The sequence below is a fragment of the Natator depressus genome, chromosome 4 (assembly GCF_965152275.1).
Source record: "Natator depressus isolate rNatDep1 chromosome 4, rNatDep2.hap1, whole genome shotgun sequence".
NCBI classification, from domain to species: Eukaryota; Metazoa; Chordata; order Testudines; family Cheloniidae; genus Natator; species Natator depressus.
This window is the reverse complement of record NC_134237.1, coordinates 21,867,724-21,895,441: the sequence shown is the minus strand read 5'-3', so window position 1 is coordinate 21,895,441 and position 27,718 is coordinate 21,867,724. Positions and strand designations below refer to the sequence as shown.

The 27,718-nt window shown below is 41.8% G+C and overlaps 1 protein-coding gene across 5 annotated transcripts in view; it reads right to left on the bottom strand.

Annotated features, from left to right (window-relative positions):
- CCSER1 (coiled-coil serine rich protein 1) overlaps nt 1-27,718 on the bottom strand; it is a 1,076,341-nt gene that overhangs the window by 862,953 nt on the left and 185,670 nt on the right. For all 5 annotated transcript variants that reach the window (XM_074950590.1, XM_074950591.1, XM_074950592.1 and 2 more), the window contains exon 4: nt 20,966-21,059. In XM_074950590.1, coding sequence (XP_074806691.1) covers nt 20,966-21,059 — 94 coding nt within the window. The remainder of the gene's footprint in view (nt 1-20,965; nt 21,060-27,718) is intronic.

Here is a 27,718-nt window from a genome sequence, read left to right as displayed (position 1 = left end):
CATTATAATTCTTGTCAAATCATAATCACTTGCAGTTGTATAGTGCTTTATAATTTCACAAAGCACTGTTAACCAAAGAAATAGCAACCTTCTGAAAGGTAGACGCTGTTACACTTGTTACCTGACAAGGAAGTTGGAATGGAGAATGTCAGCAACTTGCCTAGACCACACAGTGGGATAGTGGCAGAGACACAGTTAAACCTCAGCAACTCCTGACTCCCACTTCTCACATAACAATGCCTCGCTACTGAGTATGACTGGATCCTAGCAAATCAAAGTAGTCTACTCAATGAAATGAGATCCTTTCTTGGCCGACACATCAAGTTTGCCACACTGCATTCTAGACAGGAACTGTCCACTTTTGGCCAAATTCTGTCTATCTAGGTTCTTATATCATCCACTTCAGGATGTACCTTCTCTTGGATGTGTAAACAGGATTACTGTTGTTATCTTTATGAACTCTATATTTGCATTTAAAGAAAACCTGTAGGTAATTCCATACGTAGGGTGAGAAATCAATTAACACACTAATAGCTGTCTCTTTTAGGAGGGGTGGGGGGGTGGGCAAGTTGATGTCTTCCCTGGAGGGAGAAGACAGTTTGAAGAGACTCTTCCCAAATGATGGACATCTACAAAAGGCACATCAGAAAGGGGAAATGCTAAACTAGCTTAAAAAGAGCTCTTTAAAATGGGGGGAAAACCTGGAATTCAGCAACTCGTGTGGAGCACATCTTGGAAGACAATGGATTTAGGATTTATAAACTGAGCTGTGAGACTATGATCTATGGTTCACAAAGCAAGTTACCAAGGGATCTAATCTGCATGCACATGTTTTTGCTGTTTATTGAATAGCCCATCTTACATTTCTCTTTAAGCAAGTTTAGTTGGTTAAATGTCCTGCTGATATTTTAAATGAACATTTTTTGAGTAGATTCTTTAAGTAATTGAATTCAAGCTCTCCTCAAATTACTGATTTTCTCTAGGTAAATGATGCAAACACTTGGTCGTAATAAAATTATTCTTGAGGAATAAATTCCTCATATTGCCCATTTCTAAAATGTTGAGACTATTTATGTTAAGCAAAGAGAAGCCATTCATTCATTGGGGGGTGTTATTAACTTTGGTTGCAGCTTGTGCAAAGAATAGTGCCCCCCAAATGAACTGGTTTCGTACTCTTGGAGAAGCTGTAACTTCTGTGGGAAGCTCTCCATAAAAAAACTAAGACATTTTAACTGAATTGAATTATCAAAATGTGTTTTGCTATGGTTCTAATTTTTTTAAAAAAATTCTTTGCAACAGAAATAATACATTATTCAGATAGTTGAATTTTGTTTCCTTAATGTGCAGAAGCTGCATGTGATTAAATAATGGTATTGTACCCTTGAGCTTATATCATAGGAAATAAACACTTGGCTAATAAGACCTTTTGTTTTTCCAAACTATATTTTATTTGTACTAATTTTTAAACTAAAATCAATTGGAATGTCAAGGATTCAAAATCGTACATTTCTTCACCAGGCTGCACTATTATGATCTACTTTGCCACCAATTTCACCTCTGAACACATCCGTTATCAATATTCCATTCAGACACAGTTCTAACCACAACATCAACAAACATAATACTCATTTTCCAAGTACAAAATGAGTAGCTATAAATTTCAACCTAGCAGGAGACAATATATGAACAAGGACTGCAAGATAAAAATAAAACTTACGTGCAACATGTTTTTTGAAAGTCCAACATGTGCTGCTTTACGGTTGTAAAACAGAGCTATTTTCTCTTTATAAATTGATTGCATGCCATGCTTTTGGACTTCCTTATTCTGCTCTGTGAAAAGTCTGTGTGGAAGTGTAAAATAAGATCCCAATCCTGCACTCTCTTAGTCATGTGCTTTAATTTAAGCACAGTAATAGTTCCATTGGCTTCAGTGGGACTACTTGTGTGCTTAAGGTTAAGCACATAACTGTTTGTGGGATTTGGGGCCCCATTTGGAAAAACCTGCATGAAGTACTGGAGAAACAGAGCAATGTCCATATTCTTTCCTGCAGGAAGGGATTGTCTTTTTTCTATTTTAAGTAGGCACTCAATAGTACATAATTAAACTTGTCCTGTAGAGAAGGAGCACTTTTAAGTGGACAGGACTGCTAAGTTTACCAGTTAACACACATTAACCTATCAACTGGTAAAAGGCATATCTTCAGTAAACTGGTGCAACTCTGGAAGTTCCAGAAGGTTCTGGGTACCCCCAGCTCTCAGTGAAGTGAGTGAGAGTACACTGTACCTTGTAGAATGAGATCCTCACAACAAGTGTTGGGAAAGTACAACAGAGAAAGAGAAGAAATAGTGGTAAGAGGAGGCCAGTTCAGCAGAAACCAAAAAGTGCCAATACAACAGAGAAATACTGAGAAATACAGTGGGGAAAGGCAAAAAGGTAGGGATTGAAGCAAGGTAAGAAGGGGATGTATGTACAGTGGTTCACTTTCCAGATACATCTTTATATCAGAGTGCATTTTTATTAGCATTTTGTCCCTTTCAAATAATCCCACAAATTATAAAATTATTGCCCCTAAAACTAAAGTGAAGGGTCCAGTCACTATTTGCCTTTGGCATTTGGTACACCAGAATATTTGCCTTTGTTATATATACTGGTTACATTTTTGACAAGAAACACAGAGCAGAAAGGTCATGATTAAAAAGAAATGCTTCACGAAATCTTACAACTTACCTTACATCCTATGAATTTAACAATGTAAGGGCCCAACCTTGACCCTAATGAAGGCAATGGCAAAACTCCCATTGCCATAAGTGAGACAAGAATAATAGCCTAAAGCGGTATACTTCTAAATGTAAAAGCAAAAGAGACTCCCTACCTTTGTTCTATGTCTACAGAAATGCAGCCCTTAATCAATTAACTGGTAGATGTAAGTGAAAAACAAACTGAACGATGAGGAAGCCTATAATGTCACATATTGTCTCTTGGGCAGGAAAATAGAGAAGGAGTCATGCACTCCATCAAATCAAAATTGTTTTAAAGTAAAACCAGCAGCTAGGCTTAGGTCCAGAACAGGACTAAGAATGAGAGGATCAGTTTCTGCATGAAGCTTCTAATGACATACCTAAACTTGAAAAAAAAAATGATGCATTGTAAAGGTTGGGCTATCAAAATAGCAGCTAAAAATTCTAAGTTCAGAGTAGCAGCCGTGTTAGTCTGTAATTATAAGTTATCACCTGTTCCAGGAATGCACAGGAAAATGACTAATACAGGAGCAGGAGATAGTAAGTACACATGATAGAGATGAAATTTTTACCTAAGGAAGAAAACACTGTATTTAAAAAAATGCTACATAACCTAACTAAAATATCAGCTTTGCTTTTACTCACTATCGCAGAATCTTCAGGAACAAATCTTCTGACTCAAGTAAGGGGCACGGGGGAAGGTATGACTCTCGTGGCTGGGCATGGCATAGCTCCTCTTCTGTCTGCCTGTTGCCCCCTGTCAACAGCTACTCAGGCCACCCCATGGTCTGTTCCTTCCTGTGACTCAGGCCTCCGGCCAGGTCTTATCTTGCCCCCTCTGGAGTGACCAAAGAAGTTCAAACAGAACCAAATGTCTAATGAATTAGGTGAGGTCTTCAGTTCCAACCTGGAGCTTGATAGTACTTACCCCTTTGCGCCCAAGGGCTTGTATGGGGACGGGGTGGGACAGAGGGAGAAAGCCAGGCCCATACTCTACTCCAGGGAACCTGTGTTTAGGGAGCTAAGGATTGCTTCCTAAGATCCCTTGCTGCTTCCCTGAGCTGCTTCCTATCTCCTGCCTGCTTGGCTTGCACATGTCTTACACCCAGCTGTACTCGCCGGCTCTCTCCACATGGAAGCCTGACTCCTCAGGCAGGTTTCTCCCAGTCTGTTGCTCAGGAATTTCTGCAAGGTAGCAACCAGCCCCTCTAGGAGCCAATTGGAACTCCTTCACCCCTGCTACCACCCTCCCTACTGCAGTTCTCCTCTCTCAGTCCTCTCCTATAGTCATTCCTTTATAGGAATCACCCAGTCTGGTTCTGTCCAGAGAGGTCTAATCCTTCTTTACCCGTCTCCCCTCCAAGTGCCACAGAACTGGCTAACTGGGCTCTCTGGCTGCCATTCACCCTGTCACTGCTAGTGTGGGGTTTATACACGGCATCAAAAAATGAGATGATGCCGTGTATAAACCCCTTCTTTAGTTAAGAAGCTAACTCATCTAGCCCAGTAATGTCATTTACAGTGGATAAAAGCGTTCTGCTAAAATGCTTTAAAGTGTTGAATTATATCTTTTTTGGGGTATCCCTTTCTGCCCAGGTCTGTGATGTCTTCTCTGCCCCCTGCTGGAGGCATCAACACCCTAACACTCCCTGCCCAAAGGAAATTAACCAACAAGACAGTCCTCCAGAGAACTAGAGGGGCAGAAGGAAATACTGACCAATCAGGAACCAGCAGGCCAGCTTTTGCTCAAGAGCAAAGCTGGATGAGATTGAGACAGAGGAGGAGCTCCTCAGGCTTCCCCCAAGTGTGCATTTGAAGGGTTTTTTCCTCTCTTTGTTTAAGAGTGCAGACAGCTGAACCCTGTGGTGCTATTTTGTGACTTGATTGTTTAGGTGTAGACTCCAAGACTACTCTGCCCCAAGCAGGTGGCCAAACCTTGTAGACTAATAAGTCTGTGGAAAAAAAAGTAGTCAATCCCAGAACATGGCCCACAGATTAATCTCGTTGCCCAAGCTTTCGACAATCAACAAAACTTAATAAACAGCACTTCATCATCTATGATAATATTTTCACTCTCAGTCCCTAGGTTCTCAATCACTTCTTTAGTTTGAACAGAGTCCAACTTATTCCTTATTACTAAAAGTAAGTCAATACTGTTTGAAGGAACTGCGGTATCATCAACCCTGCTGGTCCACAGTGAGCAGACGGGTAGAGCAAGCACTAAGTTATCCATTTTCCAAGCAATTCTGCAATGTTTCTTCATGACCACAGATTCAGCAATCCTCTTCTTTGTATGGTTGATGTAGATGTAGAGCAACAACTATAGTTTTACACTCCGATAATTAAGCCAGATAATTGCATCAGGAGTAGCAGAGTGTATCACTGTCATGCCTCCTTCATATTTGCGAATCGGACACTGAGTCACTATATGTTCCATGGTCTGTACTCGATGACCACAGTTGCGTACTAGAGTGTCTTTAGGATTCCATTTGTGTAGCAAGTATCTGCATCTGCCATGATTTGTGTGGATGTGGCTTAGGGTTGCCCATGAGCTTCGCAGTACCACTGGCAATCATGATGCAACATGGAAACCTGTCACTGATTCTGAGGAATATATTTTAGATGAAATCCTTGGGGGAGTTTTGGCATAAAACAATTAGGCCAAGTAGGATTCTTTGTATTGAAGACACAGCCCTACTGTGGCTAATTCTGCCATTTGTCTCTGGGCTGCTACTGCTTCAAAACACATTTGTATTGTCAATTTACCATAGTTACTCCCCGCCTTAACAACTGTCTGTCATTTCCCTCATTTCTATCTGTGAAATGACTCATACCATGCTTCTCACCACCACAGTATGGATCTTCTTCTCCACTTTCAAGAAATTACCTACCAGAAAATGGCATTTTGCTTTTCATTTTTGTCACATGGCCTCAAAGAGTTCAAATATTTACATAGCAAATATGGACAGTGCTTGTGGTCAGTGAGAAACACCTACCCCAATGAAGGTACCACAGAATTAATAAGAAACTCATTCATCAATGTAAGGTCTTGGAAAAATAGTGTATCTTGGCAACCAACTTTTCACAGACTAATCAATGGCTCATTACTTTTTGAATATCAACCTGGTAGATATTTTCTTCCATTAAAAGGAACAGAAGGTAGAATATGCATAATACATATTTCATGGCACTGCGGCTATACATAGTGCTTTACTGCAAGCAAAGGGGCTGAATAAAAAACACAATCTCTACCCTGAAGGCTTTACAGTTTGAAAGAAATAGAAAGGCTACATTTCAGTAAGCTAGGAAAGATAAGTTAATATTATCACTGATGGGCTTCACCCACCAGGATGGGTTTTCAGAAGTGCTCTGAGTGGTGAGAGAGAGAGAAAGCTTGAAATGTATTAATTATACGGCTCTTCCATGAATAAATGATTGTTTGAAAGAAGGCTCAAAATTGGGACTGAGGAATGAGACAAAAGGAGAAATCACAGTATTACTCACTGTGGGCCGGACAACCATCCCACAGTAAACATAGAAGGAGGGAACCAAGAGACTCCAAACAGCCAAATCCCCTGCTTGCCACTTCCGCTAGAATTCCTCCTCAAAAGACAGTCCTACAGTATGGAGGTGGAAGAGCAGAAAAATTAACATAGCCTCCAGCTATATTAATTATCTGGCAGATTCCTTAGAAGTTCAAAGGGGAGACATCAAGCCCTCTCCAACCACACAGTCCTCCACAAGATCCAGGCGCAGATGTGACACTGCAGAAGGCAAATGATACCTCCTACCACCACCACAAGCTTCAAGTGTGATACAGTCTCAGGAGCTTTTTGTCAGTAAAGACTGCAGGATTTGGCCCTGTATCTAAAGTCGCCATGTAGGAGATGTAATAAGACATTTATTCTTAGCCCCTAACTGATCAACACCTCCTCCCCATATTAAACCAGCCTTGGGTGAAACTCAGAGAGCTCAGCACGAAAATTTTAAAAAAGAATGTTCTGGTGCTAATAAAGCACCCTCCTTGCAGGAACGTCCCTAACAAAAGTTATAAATCACCAAGGATGCAAAGTAGAGACACCCAGGCACTGGGAAATTAGGGGGGATATTAAAAGAGACTCAATAAATGGTAAGATATGCTCTGACCAGCGTTTTTAAGCTGACCATCTGTGCAAACAGACAAGGTCACAACTAAGTTACAATTTGGGCATGAAAGATGAAATGTAAAAAACTTGGGCAGGAAGGAGGAGACACAGATGCCAGTGTGTAATTGGTTAAAATTTTTGTTATGTAGGGATGTGGGATAATGTGATAGGTTTAGTAAATTTGAAGGAGGAAGCTAGTTTTACCTATATAATGTAAATGAAAAACAATGCTTTTTTGGGACCATTTCCGAACTGCAATTCAGCATCAAGCTGCTGAAACTCTGACCCCTCTGCATGACCGTGACGTGCAGAGGCATCCCCGGTAAACCCCAGATGAGTGGGTCCTGCCTGGCCATTGGGTGAAATTTGTCTGTACGTTGGGAGTAGTGAGCATAAGAGCTTTGTTTGGTATACGTATTGTCTGTTGCTCATAAATAGAAGTTTAGACAACAGCTGTGTAAGGCTTTTTCACTGGGAAAAGGTCCTGCAGACCCGTATTGCCCAGAGCTCCGTGGGCAGGTCTGTCCCTAGGAGGGGTGCGGGGCCTGGGACATAAGCACCTAGTTTCTAATCTGCTGGGGTGCGCCCTCCCCGAAGCCCTGCGCCCACTCCACTCCTTCCATCAAGGCCCCATCACCGCCCTTGCTTCTTTCTGCCCCGCCCCTTCCTGCCCCTGCCCCCACCTCTTCCCCACCCAGTTCCACCCCCTCCCCCAAGCACGCTGCACCCTCGCTCCTCTCACTCCCCCCCCCCCCGCACCTCCTTACACCGCAGGTGAAACATCTGATCCGCGGTAGGCGCTAAGAAGGACGGGGAGGCGCTGATGGGAGGGGGAGGTTCTGGTAGGGGGTCTCCTCCCCCCCCACACCATCCACCTGTTGCTCACCTCCCTGTTTGCCTCCTTACGCCGCTTGCCCACCTGCCTCCCGCTTCACCTCCCTGCCCACCTCCTAAGGGGCTCCCCAAAGCACAGGGCCAGGGCAGTCACCCTGATTCGCTGTACCCGAGGGATGGTTCTACCCGCGGATACTAAAATTGACCAGGTTTCTCCCTGAGCCCCGTGGGAAAGGATAGGTGCTTTACACCCTGAGCACTTGGTAGGGAAAGGGTGGGGGTGCCTAAATTGACTGGGTCATGCCATGAGCCCTCAGTAGAGTATAGGCAGGGTGCCCTATGCAGGTAACAGTATCAGGAGCCTTTCGTCAGTAGGAACTGCAGAATTTAGCTCTGAATGTAAAGGCACAATCTACGAGATTAAGAAGAAGACATTTATTCTTAGCACCTAACAGATGAGTATTACGGTGATGAATATTTTTCCTCTGATAAAATGTGCACATTTTTTGTTTGTTTGTTTTTAAAGATGATGTCAAAAAATTTGGCCCACTGGCCCATAATGAATAATGACAAAATCTAAAAAAAACTCTTAAAGCTATCACCCTAAGGTACTTATGTGTAAGGCTGCAATTTAGTCACGGAGGTCATGGAAGTCACAGATTCCATGACTTCCAAAGACCTCCGTGACGTCAGCCAGAGCTGGCTAGGAGCTGCATGGTCCTTGCCATCTGCAGAGGCAGGGAGCTGCGGGGAAGCCCCGCCACTCTCTGACCACCTCAGGCAGCAGGGGGGACCCCCGGAGCTCCCAGCAGCCGTGGGAGGCAGGGGGGACCGCCGCAGCTCAGAGTCACCAGTGGAAGGGACCCCTGGAGCTTGACTTTTACTAAAATTGTCCATGACAAAATCTTAGCCTTACTTATATGTTCCCAATTACTGAAGCATCCAAGTGCCTCACAATCTTTAATGAAAGACCCCGTGAGATAGGAAAGTACTACTATCCCTATTTACAGATGTGGAACTGAAGCACACACAGGTCACACATGAAGTTCGTAGCAGAGCAGGGAATTTAAACCAGGTCTCCCAAGCCTTAGGCCAGAGTCCTCTTTATCAGCTCCTAACATTGGAGTTTAAAAAAAAAAAAAAAAAAGGAAGAGGGGTGAGAAATTTACCACATGCCACCACCAACCCACACTTTCCAAACTTAGCAAAGTGCTGGACAAATCTGTTGGGAGGACTGTACTAGAAACAAGCAAGGGTAATTGTTTTGTCATGAACTGAGACTGACTGTTCTGAAGAATAAATGTAGGTTCCTGGTGATAATTTTATGTTCACCTTTACTTCTCTGGTTATGCTCGGAAGCAATTGAGAACCAAAAGCAGACTCTTCACTGTCTGATTAAGTACTCAGAGCATTTCCATTTTGACAAAAGGACCATCTCAGTGTAAATCCTCAAGATGGGAAAGACACAAAAAAGTAGCACCTGGCACACTATTAAAACTTTATTGTCCAAAAAATTGAAAACTGTATGCAATTGTTTTAAATGAATATGGGTATGTCTTAATGTGTTGTAATGATGGTGATGTTCATGATTGCTTCTTTTCCCCTGCCCCAGGGCGCACTTGGAAAGGATATGTTTTATCTCATTGTGTTTTTCTTTTGCTGTATTATTTAAATGCCTGCCTATTCTAGACCTTCCCAATAGGAAGCAAAAAAGCACTTGCTTAATTTAATTTCTATATTGGTTCTTTTAGTAAGTGGCAGCTGATGATACCAGCATTAGTTTAGCAGCTGTATCAAAGTATTATCACATAGGCATGAAATTTTGTATTGAGACGTGTTTTGTTTTTAATTAGCCCAGGAGAACCACAGCAAATGCTTCTCCTTTGCTGAATTCTCTCATGACCCTGGACTGTGCATTTCTGCCCTTGTAGTCTGTTTATTAAGAAAAAAAAAAAAGAAGTTTGGTGTCTAGATAATTGGTCTGATTTTCATAGGTGCTGAGCACAATGAAGAATATGGGATTTGCATACAATGAGCACCTCTGAAATTCAGATCAGTTACTTGGGAACCTAAGTTGCACCCACATTTGAAACGTTCCGTCAGGCTCTTAATATTTTGCTTTTCCTTCCTCCTTCAAAATAAAAGAAACTAGAATATACTGCTTGCTGAAAGAGCAAGCTCAAGAAACTCAAGTCCTCTCTTTCCCCACAGAACAGGGACAGCATATGTAATGGCAGGGAAAATTTCTCTACACCATCTTACATGTGCTTTAAGCCTGACCTACAGGAAGCATCTCTAAGGTATGGAGTCTCCATCTCTCTTGTGGTTCAGTCACTCTATGCATTCATTACTCAGCTTCTTTGTTGAGATGGGCAACAAGAATTCCAGGATAATATCAAATTGGTGGTGGTTTTGTGATGTGAACTTCTGTCAGTTGGGAACTAGACTGAATGTACCCAGTTTATTTTATACAGGCTACTGAACAAAGAATAGTGCTTTAGTTCACGCTTCGTTTTGTTAAAACTTACAAATGGTACATAAGTTATTGTACTACTTACAATATACTGTAGATATAATCTTTTTTCTGTAAGATTCCAGTCACTCACCTCCATTCAATTCCACTCTAACACAACAATATCTTACAAATACTGCAGATGTGGTACCATCTTTGTAATGCTTTTTAAATTTTCGTTAACTGATGGTTTGAGACTTGTAACATCATTTTCACCAAACATAAATATGCAGTTTTAGAGCATCATTTGGCATCTGGAACATCACTGACTCCTTCATTAAAAAGCCCACAAGATTACTTCCCTGGGTATCTGGTATTCTTTAAGAAGCTGCGTAGATCATAGTTATAACAGTTTAGCAAATGACAACTTTTATTTATTTCACTGGAGGATTTAAGTTATTGTCTTACTGTGTCAGATTCATTCTATTAGGCTTCAAGGGAAAATGTCCAGCCCCAGTAAAATGATGTTCAGGAGATTTGAAAAATCTCAGTTTCTAGCCTTTTCCAGTTTTTGGAGAAACTCATTTAATCACAAATCACAGCTTACAAAACAATCCATGCTTGCAAACCGTACAGACATTTAATAATAGGATTGTAAGGCCTGAAATTGGTTTACTCTGAAATGAAACTAATTGTACTGTTCCATCTTTTTAACAAGAGGCTCTCTTGTTGAAGAATTAGCCTATAAACTATTGCATAAAATAATAAGAATACATAAGAATAATGGTTCAATAGTTCCTGTTTTCTTTTTAATTTCTGCTAGGATATCTGTATTATGACATACATGCAGAAAAGTCACATGTTCGATTTATTTCATGCTCATTATTTTTTGTATTACGGTAGCACTAGGAGCCTTAGTCCTGAACCAGGATGCCACTGCTCTCGACACTAAGTAATATGAGCATCCAATTATTAGCAGTGGCATGGTATTCTTTGTTAATTTAGCTACATGGGTTTATTTTGTTCTGAAACTTATAGATCTAAATATGGATGTGGGAATCTCAACAATAAAACTAAATTGATGCTGCTCATGTTTAATTCTGATATTTCATGTATGCAAATCTATATAGGGGATGGGGGAAGAGATCTTCAAAGGCACAAATGGGAGTTTAGTTGCCCAATTCCCACTGAAAATCCAAGTAAGCGTACAGATGCTGTGCACAGTGACATAACCAACTGCAAGAAGTGACACACTTGGAAATAAAAACACATGAGTGAGCTAAAATATTTAAATTCCCAACAGATTATCACTTGTCCTATCTGATTAGTAGTGGTGCCCAAATTTTATACATGTAAGAACTTTTTTTTTTTCCATTTTGTATGTAAAACCAAACTCTGGTTTACTGGTTTTCTGAACTGAAAGACAGTTATCCACCAACCACCCCGTCAGACACGTAGATACAACTTCTCTCTAAGTAGGTCTGCTTCCTAGGAATTCCCATAGTTTTATTCTGAGGACCATCATTTTGTCCTACAACAGTTTCACTCTCCTCCTGCAAGACTTCCATTTGGTGCATTTTCTTTCAAAATGAAAGTACATGCAAACACAGCCAACCTTTGTGCCAAAGCAACTGCTGCTTCAGGTCTTGGTTCTTCTCCACAGCTTAATTTACAACATGACCTAACCTCAATTTGCCTGAAGCTTGCAACACTCAAGGATACCCTGTATTCTGCCACACTTAGGGCCAGATCTTCAGTTGGCGTAACAGTAGAACTCTTGACTTCAATGCAGCTGTGCCAATTTACACTAGATAAGGATCTGGCCCTCACTCTTCTATAACTGCAACATGCCCTACAAACAGACCAGGCTCCTATTTTCCCTCGTTATGACTTTCTGAATATGTATTGTATTCAGAAACAGGTATTTTTATCTATATGCAGTTTGTAATCTGTGTCTATCTGTCTCAAACAAACACGATGTTGTCTTACACCAATTATTGGTCACTCCAGCCTCCATCTGTACTTTTGCTACCGTAACCTTTGATTTGTGTGTTCCCAATTAGCAATTTAAAAATAAGGAATAAAACCAAACTGAATTCTTTAATGTTTGAGCCTGCAGGACTGCTACAGATAATGTAATTTAGTGGAGGACTGAGAATAACACGAATGACAAAATTAAAAACTTTATTTAATATTAAATAATTAGTTAAGCAAGCAGTCATTACAATATACACAGCATTTATACTCACATTCTAAGTTTAAATGATGTTTATTGGAGTAATCAATCCTTGAATGAAGAGAATTGGTATAATCCTTTCTCTAACAGTACCTTGATATTGGATGGGTGCACCTATCTAAAATCAGCATATTGATTTTTATAATCAATTATAATAATGCCCCTCTAACAGGGTTGGCACCTGCCTCTCATGAGCGCTCCCCCCCCCGCCCCCGTGCTCCCCGATCGAGTGTTTGTGCCTGAAGTCTCTCAGTTTGTGGTGCTGTAGGTGGAATAGAACAAATTGCTTCCAAGGGGATACATATTTATCTTCTCCCAGCCCTGGTACAGGGCCATAACCCCAGGACTTCTAGGCTCAGTCCCTGCTGGGTCCCCTCTGCGAGCCAGGAGCTCCTTCTTAGCTCTCCCGATCTTTGGCAGCCCACCCCCCGAGCTCAGCCCTACCCATACTGAGCTGTCCATAGTCCTGCTGCTCTTTCTAGCCAGCCAGGAACCTGGTGCTCTCTCTTGTAGCTCCAGGCAGCAACTGACTGACTCTGTCTCTGCTACTCCTGTTTATGTGGCCATCCTGGCCACTGACTGGCCACTCCTGCAGCCCTTCTGATTCGATGTTTCCCCTGCAGCCATACTCGGCCACCTGAAGGACTTCTCTTCTGCTCCTCTCTGGGACTGAGTGAGGACCCTGAGGCCTCCAGCAGTGGGTTGAATCCACCCAGTCACAGTCCCTTAATTAATTAGCATTAATTAATCCACCCTTTTAACCATAATTAAATATTTTCTACTTTCTCACTGCCTGTTTAACATTAAACTCATCTTTCATTAACTCCTGCTTAAATGTCATACCAATAAGTATCAATACAGATGGCATTTTCCAAAACATTAACATTTTGTCTAGAACACTTGTAAAAACCAGCTAGGATCAAAACATGCTTACAATGTGACCTGGGATTAAAGCCTAATTTATCTTCAACTTGCCTCTGAATTGTTTTATATCACTTTACTCATATTTTGCCAGGCATCACTTGATAATTGTCAAGTCTATTTTTAGGAAATAGATTTTTGGGCCTACTTACATGTCAACACATTTCCATATCTACACGGTCAAGCATTATCTTTATAGGCTACACTACCCAGCAGTTGTTCTTTATATTTATCCTTGTGTGAGGGCTGGTTCTACATTCAAAACCAATGGGGTTCCGTCTCAGCTGAGCTGTGCTACTACCCATTAAAAATTAACAACAAAAATTACAACCTTTAATTAATAGGCACAGGAGGAGCTCCTAATTCACTGCAGAATTTCCACACTGCTTGTTCATCAAATTCAAAATAATTTAGCAACTACCTAATTAATTCCTAATTGGCATCACTGGGCCATTACACCAACATTTGGCTGTGTATCAACAGATATTGGCCTAAGGCCTATCAGGCTTTCAAAAACATGATGAGCCCATCTAATACAACTTTCACTTTTTAAAACAATGCAAACACACTGGATTGTTCCTGTTACAAGGGTTGATCATTGTGAATTTGAATATCTTATTAAAGGAAGTAAAAGAGATCAGAGTCTAGTACGACAATTTTAATTAGCCATTCAAAAAATAATTAAAACTTTTATCCAAATGAAAAGTAAAGCTATATTCTATCCTGCCCTAGAGAATTTATAATATTCCATTATTTTTTTAAAGATCTGGCTATTGAGGAGAAACAAATATCTGCATTATGATACAATGCTACAACCCAAAACACTACATTTCTGATCCTACTAATGCGCACAAAATAAAAACTACCTATCTCTAACATCAGCATGTGGTAGTAGGATAACCCATGAGCCCTAATTACGTCACTGACATTTTACATTGTTTTCTCATTATCTGCAGTATTAAATAGCCACAACACCACATCATTAAACTTTAAACCAAAAAATAAAAAATGGACCTATTTACTCTTATTTTTCACACAGAAAGACTAAAATAATCAGTGCCATATCTTAACATAAATATGTGTACATCGTAAATTGATATATCTAATCCCTTCCAGTCAAAATATGTCTACATATAGCACATACAAAAAATCCCACTAAAAAAAAAAAAAAAAAAAAAAAAAAAACCAGAATGATTGTTCCTTATCTCATCTTTGCTTCTCTTGACAATCTTGAATTGTAAGCTCTTCAGGAGAGGGAACATGTCTAAACCAGCAGCTAGGTTTAGAGAACATCCTGTGAATTAACAATGCTAGAAACGTTAAATCTAGTATATTATTATAAACTTTTAATAGCAGCTTTAAAAGATATTTAAGCCTTGGCAGCCTAAAAGACAATATATTTAATGGGGAACAGTTAATAGGGAGGTGCCACATAACCTCACCCAGCCCATTAAAAAAGTACCTTCTCTGATCTGTGTAAACAGTTTTTATACTGTACTTTCAAGAAGGATGACCACTACCTTAACTATGTTGATTTTGGCTTCTAGAGCTTGTCATGCCACCTCACAGGTCTCTACTAACTGTGACTAACTTATTAAGGATTTATGCACTACAGGTTCATAATCCTCATCACACTGTACCAGTTGGATCAGTGATCCATCAAGGCTGGTGTCCTACATTCTGCCAGTTACCAGTATATTTAGCACTTTATAATGGTGAAGCCCACTTCCCCCTTTACTCTACTAGCTAGCTAGCTAACATCATCAGTGCTAAACATTATTATTTCTACTATTACTGCTACATGGGGGGAGAAGGGAGAAAATACTTCCTGACCCCTGCAGCAATCAGCCCATGCACTGAACCATGGAGTTTGATCCTTAGCTGCAGCAGGCAAGTGCTCTGAACATGAACAAAACAGCATAAATTATCTTATATGCTCCATTTCTGCACATAAAGGTTACTTTGGTTAGTTAACTGGAAGTGTTAAATTCTTTAAAAGTTTTTATTTAGAATATAGGGTCAAAGGACCAGATCCTCAGCTGGTATAAATTGGCACTGTTTCGCTGATTTTAACCTGCTACAGCAAGTTACACCAGCTGAGGATCTGATCAAAAATGGTCCAACTTGGTTGTTTAAAAGCAGCCGCTTGAATCCATATTTAGGTATCGAAACAAGAAGTCTGATTTTCAGAGATGCTGAGCACCTGCAGCTTCAATTTAAGCACCTAGAAATGAATTTGGGTAGCTAAATTTAAGTACCCAAGTCTGAACATTTTGGCCTCGGTTTTTGACAGGTTCCATCTTACACTAATCAATAGGTTTCAGACTTCTGTATTAGACTGCGACTCACTTCCAGATTTAAATATTTGTGAAACTACACTCTGGTGGCTTTACATGAGTCCATTCTGTACATTTTTATTTAAAATTGCAGAACTTTTCCCCCCTTTTTTTGTCTTTTAAGCAGGACTTTCATTGCAAAATTGATTAACATTCCCAGGCTTCTGCAATTTAAAAACATTATAAAATTATTGGGGCACTTCAATTTGTTACAAGCAGCTCAGTTTAGAGGTGATCATGATTCTGGTCACATGCAATGTATACAAGTAATTTAAAATCATGACAGAGCCTTAGATTTTTTTTAAAAAGAAATTCAGATTAAAATAATCATTTTTCTGGGCATGCCTGGAGTCAGCTATTAAAAATAACTGGGCTACTTTATATTTTTAAGAGAGCTTTTATCTTCTATCCTTCATAAACAAGAAAACAAGGGATACCACACAGAAGAAGAACCAGTGCTGTTATTATGGAATTTGTTTTTCTAATGGAGGTTATATGAAAATCCATAGGGTATTTGTATTGCTCTGAATATGCTTTTTGCATGGTCTGAAAACAAGTTTACATAATGTTCCTTCAAGTGTATTTATCGGGTGGAATAGGGTAATAGCCCTTTTAGCACAATAGACTTGATCCTCCTCTCTTCTGCGGGGCTTGCTTCACTGTGAATTATGGGAGACAAGCTCGTGCACTTACTCGCACGTGAGTGTAGCCTATTTTTCAAAGCTATGTGTTGATCTGCACCACATATCTCATGCAGGATCAAGCCCCAAAGTTACCTGAGCTGTAAACATTAACTTATGTTTGAATAATTTTCCAGCATAATTTTCAGGTATAGAAAATGCCTATTTACAAATAAGCGTCTAAGGGCCTGATCCTGAAATGGGAGCTGCAAATGTGGACCTTAATACCTGAGTAGCACCATAAGAGAATCAGTTGGGAGTAAGGAACTGCAAGCACAAAACCTTCTCCAGGATCTGGGTCCTAGAATCCAAATATGGCATTTAACACTGTTACTAAGAAATGTACATTGGAATATTGGAGCCACAGTGAGTACTGGTAGTTTTGCTGTTTGTTTTTGCCTTAAAAAGTAATTCTCCCCTGGTAATCAGACATATAAACCATTCTGACTATTCTTATTGCAACAAATATTCTATCTAGCTTCTACACAATAATTCTTCTTACAACATTCTGCTTGTCTGATGTCCTCAGTACTAGGCACCATATTAGAAATCAGTTATACACTATGGCTGGACTTCCTGTGATATGGAGCTAAAAATTCCAAAAATATCCACTGTGTACTCACTATTGGGAGCATAACAGGGTTGGGCTGACTCCTGGGCTCCCCCTTGTGGCCAAAGAGGCCTCTGTAGCACGCTGTTTTTCTTTCTGCTCTCGAGGCCCCCTTAACAACTGCACATGAGCTTCTCTCTGGTAAACACCAACCCTGCCTGGGGCCAGTTTAATAACAGAAATAGCTCTTAACGTTCCTCTGGGTCCCAAAATAAAGTCCATCACCACACAAAAATCACAGCTGGAGCTCTTTCTTTTTCTCACAGCCCGTCTTCCTGCTCGTCCTAGCTGAAGATAAGCTTTTAGGCCCAAACTCCACCCAGGTTTCCACACTGGAGCCTCTTGCTGTTTGGGCTTCTCTCATCTCCAACACCCTTGGTCTCTGGATCTTCGCTACAGGAGCCCTTCACACTGTGTAGTCTCTCTACAATTTTCTGAGGTTCTCCCCTTTATTGCAGCCTCCCACTGCTCTTTATAGAACGATCATCTTGATCTGTGAGCCAGGAGTGACTCATTTTGTAATCAGGATTGGTTAGCTGCAGCCCTTCTGCCCTTAAGGGGTGAGTCACTTTGTAACAGGGAGACTGATCCCAAGAGAAACTTCTGGATTAGAGAGAGAGCATTACAGTGCAGGGAAATGCTCACAAGATAGTTTAATTTTGTTAAAAAATATGCTCGTTCAAATCATCCATGACTCATTGTGGTGTATACTCTATTATTTTGATGAGATGTAATTGAATCAGAAGTTCCACTTGCAAAATAATAAGGCACATTAATCAAATTCTCACTGAGGTACTACACAGCTAATGAATTCAACACAATCTCTACAATATCAGAATTCTAACATTTCGGATGATTCTAAGACGACATCTAAAAATTACAAACTATAGTAGTACAAGGGCCCTATTTGAAATATCAACTAATTTATGTTTAGCAAATTGCAGGTAATAATCTGTAATTTTTAAGAAGACCAATTCCTACTTGTAATATCTCTTCTCTTATAACTGTTAATTTGACTAGAACTCCAGGACCGGTGTAGTGGTCCCTCGCTCTACAGTAGGTATGGAAGCCACACTGCCTCACTGTAGGGGCAATAGTCTTCGGGCTCGAGTCGCCTGGGCGGGATCCGTCTAACAAAAGCAACCATAAAATAATAGTCCAGGCTCCTGTCCCCAACCCAGGGTGGGGCATGCCAACGTCGTCTTTAGCCCTCAGCCCACTCAGCTGGGGCTGACACCAATTAACAGCCTGAAGCCCCTGCCCTCCGGTGGGGCCGGGTTAGCAGTAGGCTATCACCTATGCCTCTAGGTCGAGGCAGCCAGCAAATATACATCGTCTGTAGCTCTCGCCCTTTGGGCAGGGCAGAGCAGGGAGCAGGCTTCAGCCTAAACTGGGGTTTAGGCAGCCAGCAAGCACACAGTCAATAGGCTCTAGCCCTTTTGGCGAGGCAGAGCAGGGAGCAGGCTTTAGCCTGGGCTTTGGGCTCAGGCAACCAGAAAACCCACACAGTCTCAGGGTTCAGGTAGGGGTGAGCGCTCACACAGTCTCGGGGGCTCCAAAAGGGGTTGAGCACCCAGCAGGTAGTCTAGGGTGCTGACAGTGGTGTTCAGGGAGCACAGGCCTCTTGGGCTAAGGTGAGGAGTCTGCCACCCTGGGGTTTGTGGGGCAGGGTGATGCGGGCCTGCCCTACTCCACCGTGTCCCAGTCCAGGGCCCTAGCAGTGACAGAGAGGTCTGCCACTGGGCCAGTGGGGATCAAGCCGCAACACACTGACCTAGAAGCGGTCAGCCCTGTACCCAGCCCGTCGTCAGCTGCCCCAGGGCTACTTTCTACCTCCCCAAGGTTTAGTACCTGGGTATCCACCAGTCCTCGGGCTCCTCTGGGTAGACAGCCGACGGTAGTCCTGGTAACCCCTCATCTGGGTCCGTCTCTGCTGGGGGCAGGGTGTGGCAGAGCGTAGATTCAGCTCCTGGGAGCCGCAGCAGGAGTCCGTCTAGTCTGCTTGCTCCCACTCAACTGAGCTGCAGGGTCCTCCCTTTATACTTCCTTTCCCACCCCGGTCTTTCTGGCAAGGGGAGCGGGGCAGGTTTGGCTCCACCCACCAAAGGGAGTGCAGTGGTCCCTCACTCTCAAGTCCAGAGGGAGGCCACTCTGCCTTACTACACCGGCCAACAGAAATTCTGGAATTCTCTCAGCAGACCATTGTGACTCCCAGCTTCAAAACTCATAGCAGTCAAAGTCAGACTAGCAGCTGTTTTTTCCTTTTACTATTTAAGGCTGCAAAAACAGCAGTTTTTTGAGGATCGGAGTTTCCCTTTTCAGAATTTCAAATGAAGTTGACAATAACTTGACAATTTCACAAGAGAATAAATATGATCTTCTGGTTACTTGTAGTGAGTTTTAATGTACAGGAATTTAATCCAGTAAATCTAAGGAAAGAATAAAAGCATAATTGTTCTGATTTCTTAAAGTGTTAAAAGGTAAGGTTTGTTATTTTAACGTTTAGAGTTAAGTAGATAGACCATCTTCAACCAACACCTAATCACAAGAGATGTCTTCCTATAACCACTTTGTAGCATTGTTAATCTGCTGTTTACATAGGAATCTGTCCTTGTTTACCCAGTTCGGCTCATCCTCCTGCCACGTAGTAGGATACTGCAAATAGGACACGTACTGATGGTACTGCCATTCCATGTGCATGTCCTCTGGGTACTCTGCTTCCTATTGAGACACTGTGGAATAGCTACTCAGTCTTTCCCCATAATACAGTGATGCCAATAGCGTTAGCAGCATGTTAAGTGTCTTGCATGCATATTTCATCCAACTGCGTTGCAGAAAAACACCATGTAAACTCAGTTCAACCAATTTTATTGTTACTCGGTCAGATAGTGTGTCATGAACAGTTACAAAAACACAGCTCTACTTTTTCCAAGGAGTAAATCTCATATGTATTATAGGCCTGATCCAAAGCCCTTCGAAGTCAATGGCACTCTGTCCACTAACTTCAATCTGGTTTCAATTAAATCATTTAGGCCCAGATTTGCCAAGGTATTTAGGTGTTGCTGTGTTCAGAATTGTAATGCCTAACTGATTTAGGAGCCTACATTTTTTTAAAGGATTTAGACACTTCAGAAGATTTAGTCTTTTGAAAATGAGACAGGCTCCTAAATCAGTCAGGCAATGCTGAGCGTAGCAACTCCTAAATGCCTTTAAAAATCTGGGCGTAAATGACTTAATTTCAAAGCTCAGTGAATGCTGAATTCCATGCTGTGAGGGACCAGCACACATCAAGATCTCATTTATTCCTGTTACAACATGGCTCTGAAAACAATCTGAGTTGACTGTGGTTACAAGCATTAGTGTTTGTTATTTGCCGACCATCAACAGCTCCGGTCATTTGGAATTAATTCAGATTACACAGTTTTTAACTAAAAGTAAAAGAGAAGATCAAATTGTACATAATAAGAACAAGAAGTGAGAGAAGTTCATATTCTCTGTAGCTATATTAGTAAACATTAATTGAAAGTAAGTGTGACAAAGGGTTAAGCACCATGCTAAGACATATTCTAACATGCACACAGAACGGGCTCACTAATATCTGTGGTGGCCTTTTGGTGGCTCCGCAGTAAACACTAGTTATTTTAACCATCTGGAAAACCAAATGAATTTGTCCTTGATGCGGCGCAACTGGGATTCTTTTGCTTCTGTAAAAATTGCCTCAGTGCGATAATTGGCCATATGAAGTGATCCACAGTAAAAAGGCTTGATCTCCAAGTAATGACAGCATCCCAAATGATGTTAAGGAATCAACAACTGAAGTGTAAAGAACATGATATCCTGCATGCCAGTTCCCGAAGGCAATTAGAACCATTAAGCTGATAAATACATAATCCTCTCCCTCCTCATCCCAATTAATTTTATTACTTCTAAGTAAGTGCACTAGTTTTTTCCTTTATGTTACAGTACATAAATAATATTCAAGTTGTAAATATCCAATATTTGTCTGACTTACCAGAACGATGGTGATGCTGTTCTTCTAGGAATTCCAAATCAAGCATGAGGTCATCTTCATCCAACTCACAGGAACCCAAGTTATTCAGAACATCCTGTACATGAAAGCAAAGCAAGAGTTTAAAAAGATCAGCCTTTAACACTGAACCAGGGTACTGGGAGCTATCAAACCTAGGTGATACATCAATGGTTAGATTCAAAAATTAACAACAGGAAAGCTCTTTGAATTAATAGTCTCTGCAATACTGTGTACAACTTCAAACTACCTTCACTTTTAAGTTGTAGCAATGGTGAAACTGAATGAGAAATTAAGTACACTGCAGGATGACAGTGTCTTATGCTAGCTTTCCCCCCTGCCACCTCTTGTGATAAGACACACATTCATACAACCATGGATGACCATTTTTTGATACGCCTCCACATGCTGTGTCCTTCCATATGCACCTTACTTAAATAGCCTTATTGACATCAGCAGGATTATTTGTGGAGAAAGGTGCTACTCAGCCTGAGTAAGGGGATCAGAACCTGGCCCACAGACCGGATAAACACAATAGGCCAAATTCTGCTCTCATTTAAATCCAGAGGGCCAGATGATCTCACCTGCAATTAACAGAGCTATACCTGGAAGAAAAATACTAAAATCTGGACCCAGTTTAGCAGAATAAAAATTGGCCCTATGGCTGAACTGAGCTACAGAAAAATTAAATGAACTAATAACCTAAATAAAAATTTGCCACTTCCTTTTGGTACTCTTCTTACAGGATCATGAGTATTTATATTTACATCAAAATGTGACTATTGCTATCTGTAAAATTCTGATTTTGTTCTTGTAATATCTTCTCATAGGAATATCTTTTTTGTGTTTCGGCAAAACTAAAGGTGAAGCATAAAAAAAAACAGAACAACAATAGTTTTATCTCCAATTTAAATTAGGACTACTTATTCATGTTTTGATTTTCATACCAACAATCAATATATATTTATTGTCCTATTTATATAAGATACAATTATTTGGAAACTTAGGATAAAAAAGGAATTTGGGCAGAACTAAAACCACTCACAATCTGGTAAATATTTTTGTGGGTGGGCAAAGACCAAGTGAGAAAGTCAGGATCTGGGATTTGGTTACATCATTTCCCTTAGTTATTGTTTTCTTTCAAGATTTTCATATTGATTTTTGTTGTATGTTTCAGCTGCAAGTCGATACTCAGGATTTGAGAGACACAACACTTTTGGAAGTCATCAAGGTGAAAACCAAATTTGGGAAGTAGGACATAATAGCGCAATCTGTTGGCATCATGCTTCTGCCCCCAACACCCATCTCCATGTAGTTCAACTAAAGAACCAGTTTCTAAGAAGACCAAAAGGACTGTGGATCGAGTCCTGAAGGGACATCTGCACCCATGTAAATCTTAAATGTACTGCCTAGAACACCTCCAAAATGTGTCTCTACCATTTAGAAAGAGGCCAAGTGAACATGCTGGTGGTGTAGCCAGTGGATAACCAGACAATTCATATTCACTTGGGTGGACTCCAGTTGGAGGGGTACAGTTTGCGTTGTCTGGTATTCTGCTGTTCCCATACCCTATGTCAGCCAACTGTGGGATACTAAGGTTAGAGGCAAATTGTTGAAATTAGCTACTCCCAGAAGCACCTGAAATGTTGCTTAAAAACATAGTGAATAATCTTGCGTTTTGACTCTGTGTATTTAATCTTGCGTGTCATTATTTACAATGAGAAGTATATGGGGGAAAACAGATTGATTTGAAAAAAGAAGAAGAGAAAAAAGGTGATCGAGGATACGTTCAATTCCAGGCACTATTACATTCAGTATGACTAGGATAAAGCCAGACCATTCAGTTACTTGTTTAGTTGATAATATATTTTTCTAAATGAAGACAACATTTTTGCAAGACGTGCCATATTAGTGAATCTATGCCAGACAACATAATAGGCCCAATTCTGCATTTCTTTTTTAATCCATGCTCAGACAAAACTCCCACTGAGGTCAACAGCAACTGTGCTAGTCTCTGACGCACTGCAGTACTGGGTCCAATGTATTTGCAATATGGGCCCAATTAAAGCCCATTGAAATCAATAGATAGACTCACACTGACTTCAACAGGCTTTTTGGTTCAGGCCCTATTTTCCTTAGGAATGTCACATTGTTATTCTAGTGCACCAGCTCATTCATCATAAGGCTAAATGTCATACAGTAGAGATCAATGTACTTTATAATAGACAGAGCAAAATAAATACAGAGAAACACATAAACACAGAATATTGGCCCAGGTATTTGATGACTTTCATGGCAAATCATTAGAGACACAATGTGCGTGAGGTAATATCTTTTATTGGACCAACCTCTCCTCGTGAGAGAGACATGCTTTTGAGCTTACACGGAGATCTTCTTCAGGTCTGGTAAATGTACTCAGTATGTCACAGCTAAATACAAGGTGAAATAGATTGTTTAGCATAAGTAGCTAACACATATTTCAAGGGACCATTCAAGGTGAAGTGACCCATTCACTTCTCCAGTCATAATGGGGAAAGGGTGGGGGAAAAAGCTGGGGGTGAGGGAGGTAGTATGTTATAGACTGTTGCAATAAGCCATAGATCCAGTGTATCTATTCAGTCCCTGATTTTTAGTGTCTAGCAAAGTTACGAATTTAAGCTTCCAGGATCATCTTTTGAAGATGTTGTACATGTTTCCTTTGAGGATTAGAACAGAGGTCAGCTTTAGAGTGATCGCTTTAAGAAAAGTGTTCATCCACAGGTGAAATGGGTTTTTTGTCTTATTTTTCTGTGTAGGTTCATTCGAGAGCATGGTGATTGTCTTGGGGCATTTAGTGCACTGGAGGAGGAACACCAAGTTGTGATAGCATGTGTAGGACCCAGAGATCTTGAAAGATGTGTTGTGTGGGGTGTTGATCATTGTAGCCGTGGAAATACACCTACACGTTTTGCATCTGTTGTTCTGGCAGGGCCTGGTGCCGCTTTGAATTTGTGTGTCCTGGCCTATGTGGAGCTTGCTTCTGATGATGAGCTTGAAGTTTTTGGGGGTTGTTTGAAGGCCAAAAGTGCAGGCTCAGGAAAGATTCCTTTCAGGATGGGTCCCCATCAAATATGTGTTATAACTGTTTGATGATACTCTGTGTGGTTCCAGTGTGGGGTGATAGGTGACAATTAGGGGTATGTAGTTGGAGTGGGTTTGATACCACTATTGAATCAGGCTCTCTTGGGGTATTTGGGTGGCCTGTTCCATGATGCCATCTTTTTTTTTCTGGTGGAGTGTCCTTGTTTGATGAAGGTGGCTTTAAGTTTGTTAAGGTGTGTATCCTGGACTTTCTCCTCTGAACATGTTCTGGGGTATCTGAATGCCTGGCTGTAGATAACAGATTTCTTCTTGGTGTGTTTGGGGTGGTTACTAGATCTGTGAAGGTAGGTGTGGTGATCCGTGGGTTTCTTGTATATAGCTGTCTGCAGGGTTTCATTGTTTAAGCTGATTGTGGTGTCCAGGGAGTTGATGCTAATGTGGGAATAGTGCAGAGAGAGTTTAAAGGAAGGGTGGTGGTTGCTGAAGTTGTGGTGGAAATCTAAGAGAGTTTAGGTCATCTGTCCAGAGGATGAAAATATCATCATTTTATCTCAGGTATATCACCCAGTTTCATGGTGCATTTGTCCAGAAATTCTTCTTCAAGGAGGCCCATGGAGAGATTGGCATATTGGGGAGTCATCCTAGTGTCTGTGGCTGTTCCCATGGTTTGTTGTTGCACATAAAATTATTATGGGTGAGGATGAAATAGACGAGTTTGGCAATGTGTTTGGGGTGGGTATCTGAGGGTTGTCCATTATCTTGTAACTTCTTGCCACCTGCAGCGATGCCATCGTTGTGACGGATGTTGGTGTATAGGGAAGTGACAATGATAATGTTGAGGGAGAATGACAATATTGTGGCTTTCTGGAGGAAGTCTGTTGTGTCCTGGAGGAAGCTGGCCCTTTGTCCGGTGAGTGGTTTGAGGATAGTTTCTCTGAGTCCTAATATTCCTTCAATAAGAGTGCTGTGGCCAGATATGATAGGTTTACCATAATTATTTCACTCTTTATGTTACTTCTAATCATTTCACAGTACTCTTTCTCCACATATATTGCTCCTCTCATTCCCAGCACAAGACAAGATCCTTAAACGCAAATCAGTCCTTTAAACTCAATTAGGCATTATCTTCTAGAAACATGGTATCTGTAGTACAAGGAGTTCTGCCTCCCTCTCCTTATAGTGGTCTGTAGCGGGGCGGTCACCCCGCTCCAGTGTGGAAGGGGTTAAAAACAGTCCTAGGAAAGGGCGGCCCTGGGGAGCCAATTAGGAGTGGGCTTGAGGCAGCCAATCAGGGCCGGAATGGAAGTATAAGAAGGCCTAAGGGAGGAGCTGGGTCACAGTCTCTCTCCAGCCTTGGAGGGAGAAGGACTTAGCTGCCTAGGAATAGGGTATTTGAAGCAGAGCAGGGCTGGGGAAAGGCAAGAGGAGCAAGAGAGCTCGTGCCTGGCAACTCCCCAGGCTGAGGCCTTGATAAAGGCCTATGCAGGTACTGGGGCTGGGAGGTGCAGCCCGGGAATAGGCAGAAGCATCTGGTCCAACCCCCTTGCCGATGATGAGTGGCCACTACAGACTGCAGTTTGCCCCAGTGAGAAGGGGCTAGATGATGACCGGCAGTAGCCACTGAGGAAAGGTGGAGGGGGTTCCCCTGAGAGGGAAGACCGAGAGAGTTTGGGTAATGCTGGGGCAGAACCCCAAGGTAAGGGGCACCGGGGTCCGGGAGGGACATGGGGGGGCCTGAGGCAGGTGAGACACTGGCCAGCAGAGGGCACTCCAAGGCTGGAAAAGAGCTAATTCCCAGACAACCACCAGGAGGCGCCGCGCCAGTGAGTCTTCAACCCTGTCACATGGTCCTTCGCAGCAGCCACAATTATCAGCCTACTTCATCGGCTGAGAGCAGAAGCTAATTGTTAATGCTGTACCTACATTTACAGATCCCAGGGGTTTAAAGTGACAACAGAGGAGTATGGAAACCTTCACTTAATCAAGAATAGGTATTGTACAGAAGGAAAATAAATATCATGCAACCATTACAATTACCTGAAACAGAAGAACATCTTGTTCCCTTTACCTGAATGTTAAATGTTTAACTCATATGGCTGCTGGTACGTCTGCCTCATAATCACCATTTATTTTCCTCGTGCTGACAAATGTAGAATTTGCTACGCGAGTTTTGTGCTATGCAGTGCACAAAAATAAAAATAATGAAAAAGCTGTTACATGGATTTACTGTACTATGTTACCGGACACTAATGTGGACGTAAACTCACTCCGAGCCCAAGAACTGTATTTTTACAAACCAGAAAATACTAGCCTAAAAAAACCTTGCACACTATTAAATTGAAAGAAAAAAGGAGTAAATATTGCAGCTGATCACAAAACACACATCACTTGATGCTAGACATTGTTAACACATTTAAATAGTTGTTGGAACTCATTAAAAATTGGAGACTGAAAATCCCACTGGAGCAGGGGTCGGCAAACTTTTTGGCCCTAGTGCCACATCGCGTACAGAAATTGTATGGAGGGCCAGGTAGGGAAGGCAGGGGGAGGCTATGCCTCCCCAAACAGTGAGGTGTGGCTTGGCCCCCACCCCCATTCCAGCCCCCCAGAACTCCCACCCCCATCCAACTCCCCCTGCTTCCCACCCCTGACTACCCCCGGGACTTCTGCTCCCTACCCCTTGACCGCCCCCCTGCGTCCTCCCCGCCCCATCCAACCCTCCCTGCTCTCCCCGCCCTACGTTACCTGTGGGGTGGGGGAAAGAGGGGCTCAGTCCTTTCCCTGTGCATTTCCCCAGGCTCCTTAACCACCCCCCTGCAACCTCCCCTTCTCCTCGCCTCCCCCCCAGAACTCCCGCTGACCGCGCTGCCCTGGATGCCCAGGTCTGGCCGCGCTACAGCCGTGCTGCCCAGCCGGAGCTGCATTCACACTGCCGAGGTGCTGGGGGAACTGTGACTGCGAGGGAGGCAGGGAGGGGCCAGGGACTAGCCTCCACCCCGCTCACCACGCTGCTGGGGAGTTGGGCTGGCTCCTCTGCAAGCCTTTCCTGACCCCGCTCCCTGGCAGGATCTCGGGGGCCAGAGGAAAGGGTCCTGCAGGACGGATGTGGCCCGCGAGCCGTAGTTTGCCCACCTCTGCACTAGAGGTATGTAGACATCTTGCAACACCGAAATACATTTTAACATCTTTTCCTTATGGACACTTGTGAAAATTTTACCCCTGGACCTTTCAGAAATTCCAGGATCACAGACTGGTATGACAAAAATATTAAAACTTGGCTGTCTATCACTATTATTATTTGCACTGCACGAGGGGCACCAATCAAAGATTAGGACCAATTGTGCAAAGTTCTATACAGACACACGATGAAAAGGGAACCTAAATAGAAGTGGGCTAAAGTTCTTTTAGATACCATAGTTTGAACATTTTTATCAAAAATGATATTGAAGTACCCTGTAGCATATCTGCAAGACACAGTGATTCAGTACTGTTCACACACAATGTTTTTTTAAAATGTTGTAGTAACAAACTTTAAAAGACTACAAGAACAATCCATGCAGTTCTTAAAAAAGCATCTTAAAGTATTTAATGACAAAAGCTGGTTAATATACTACATATGTTAAAAGGAAAAAACCAAACAACAACAATGTATGAACT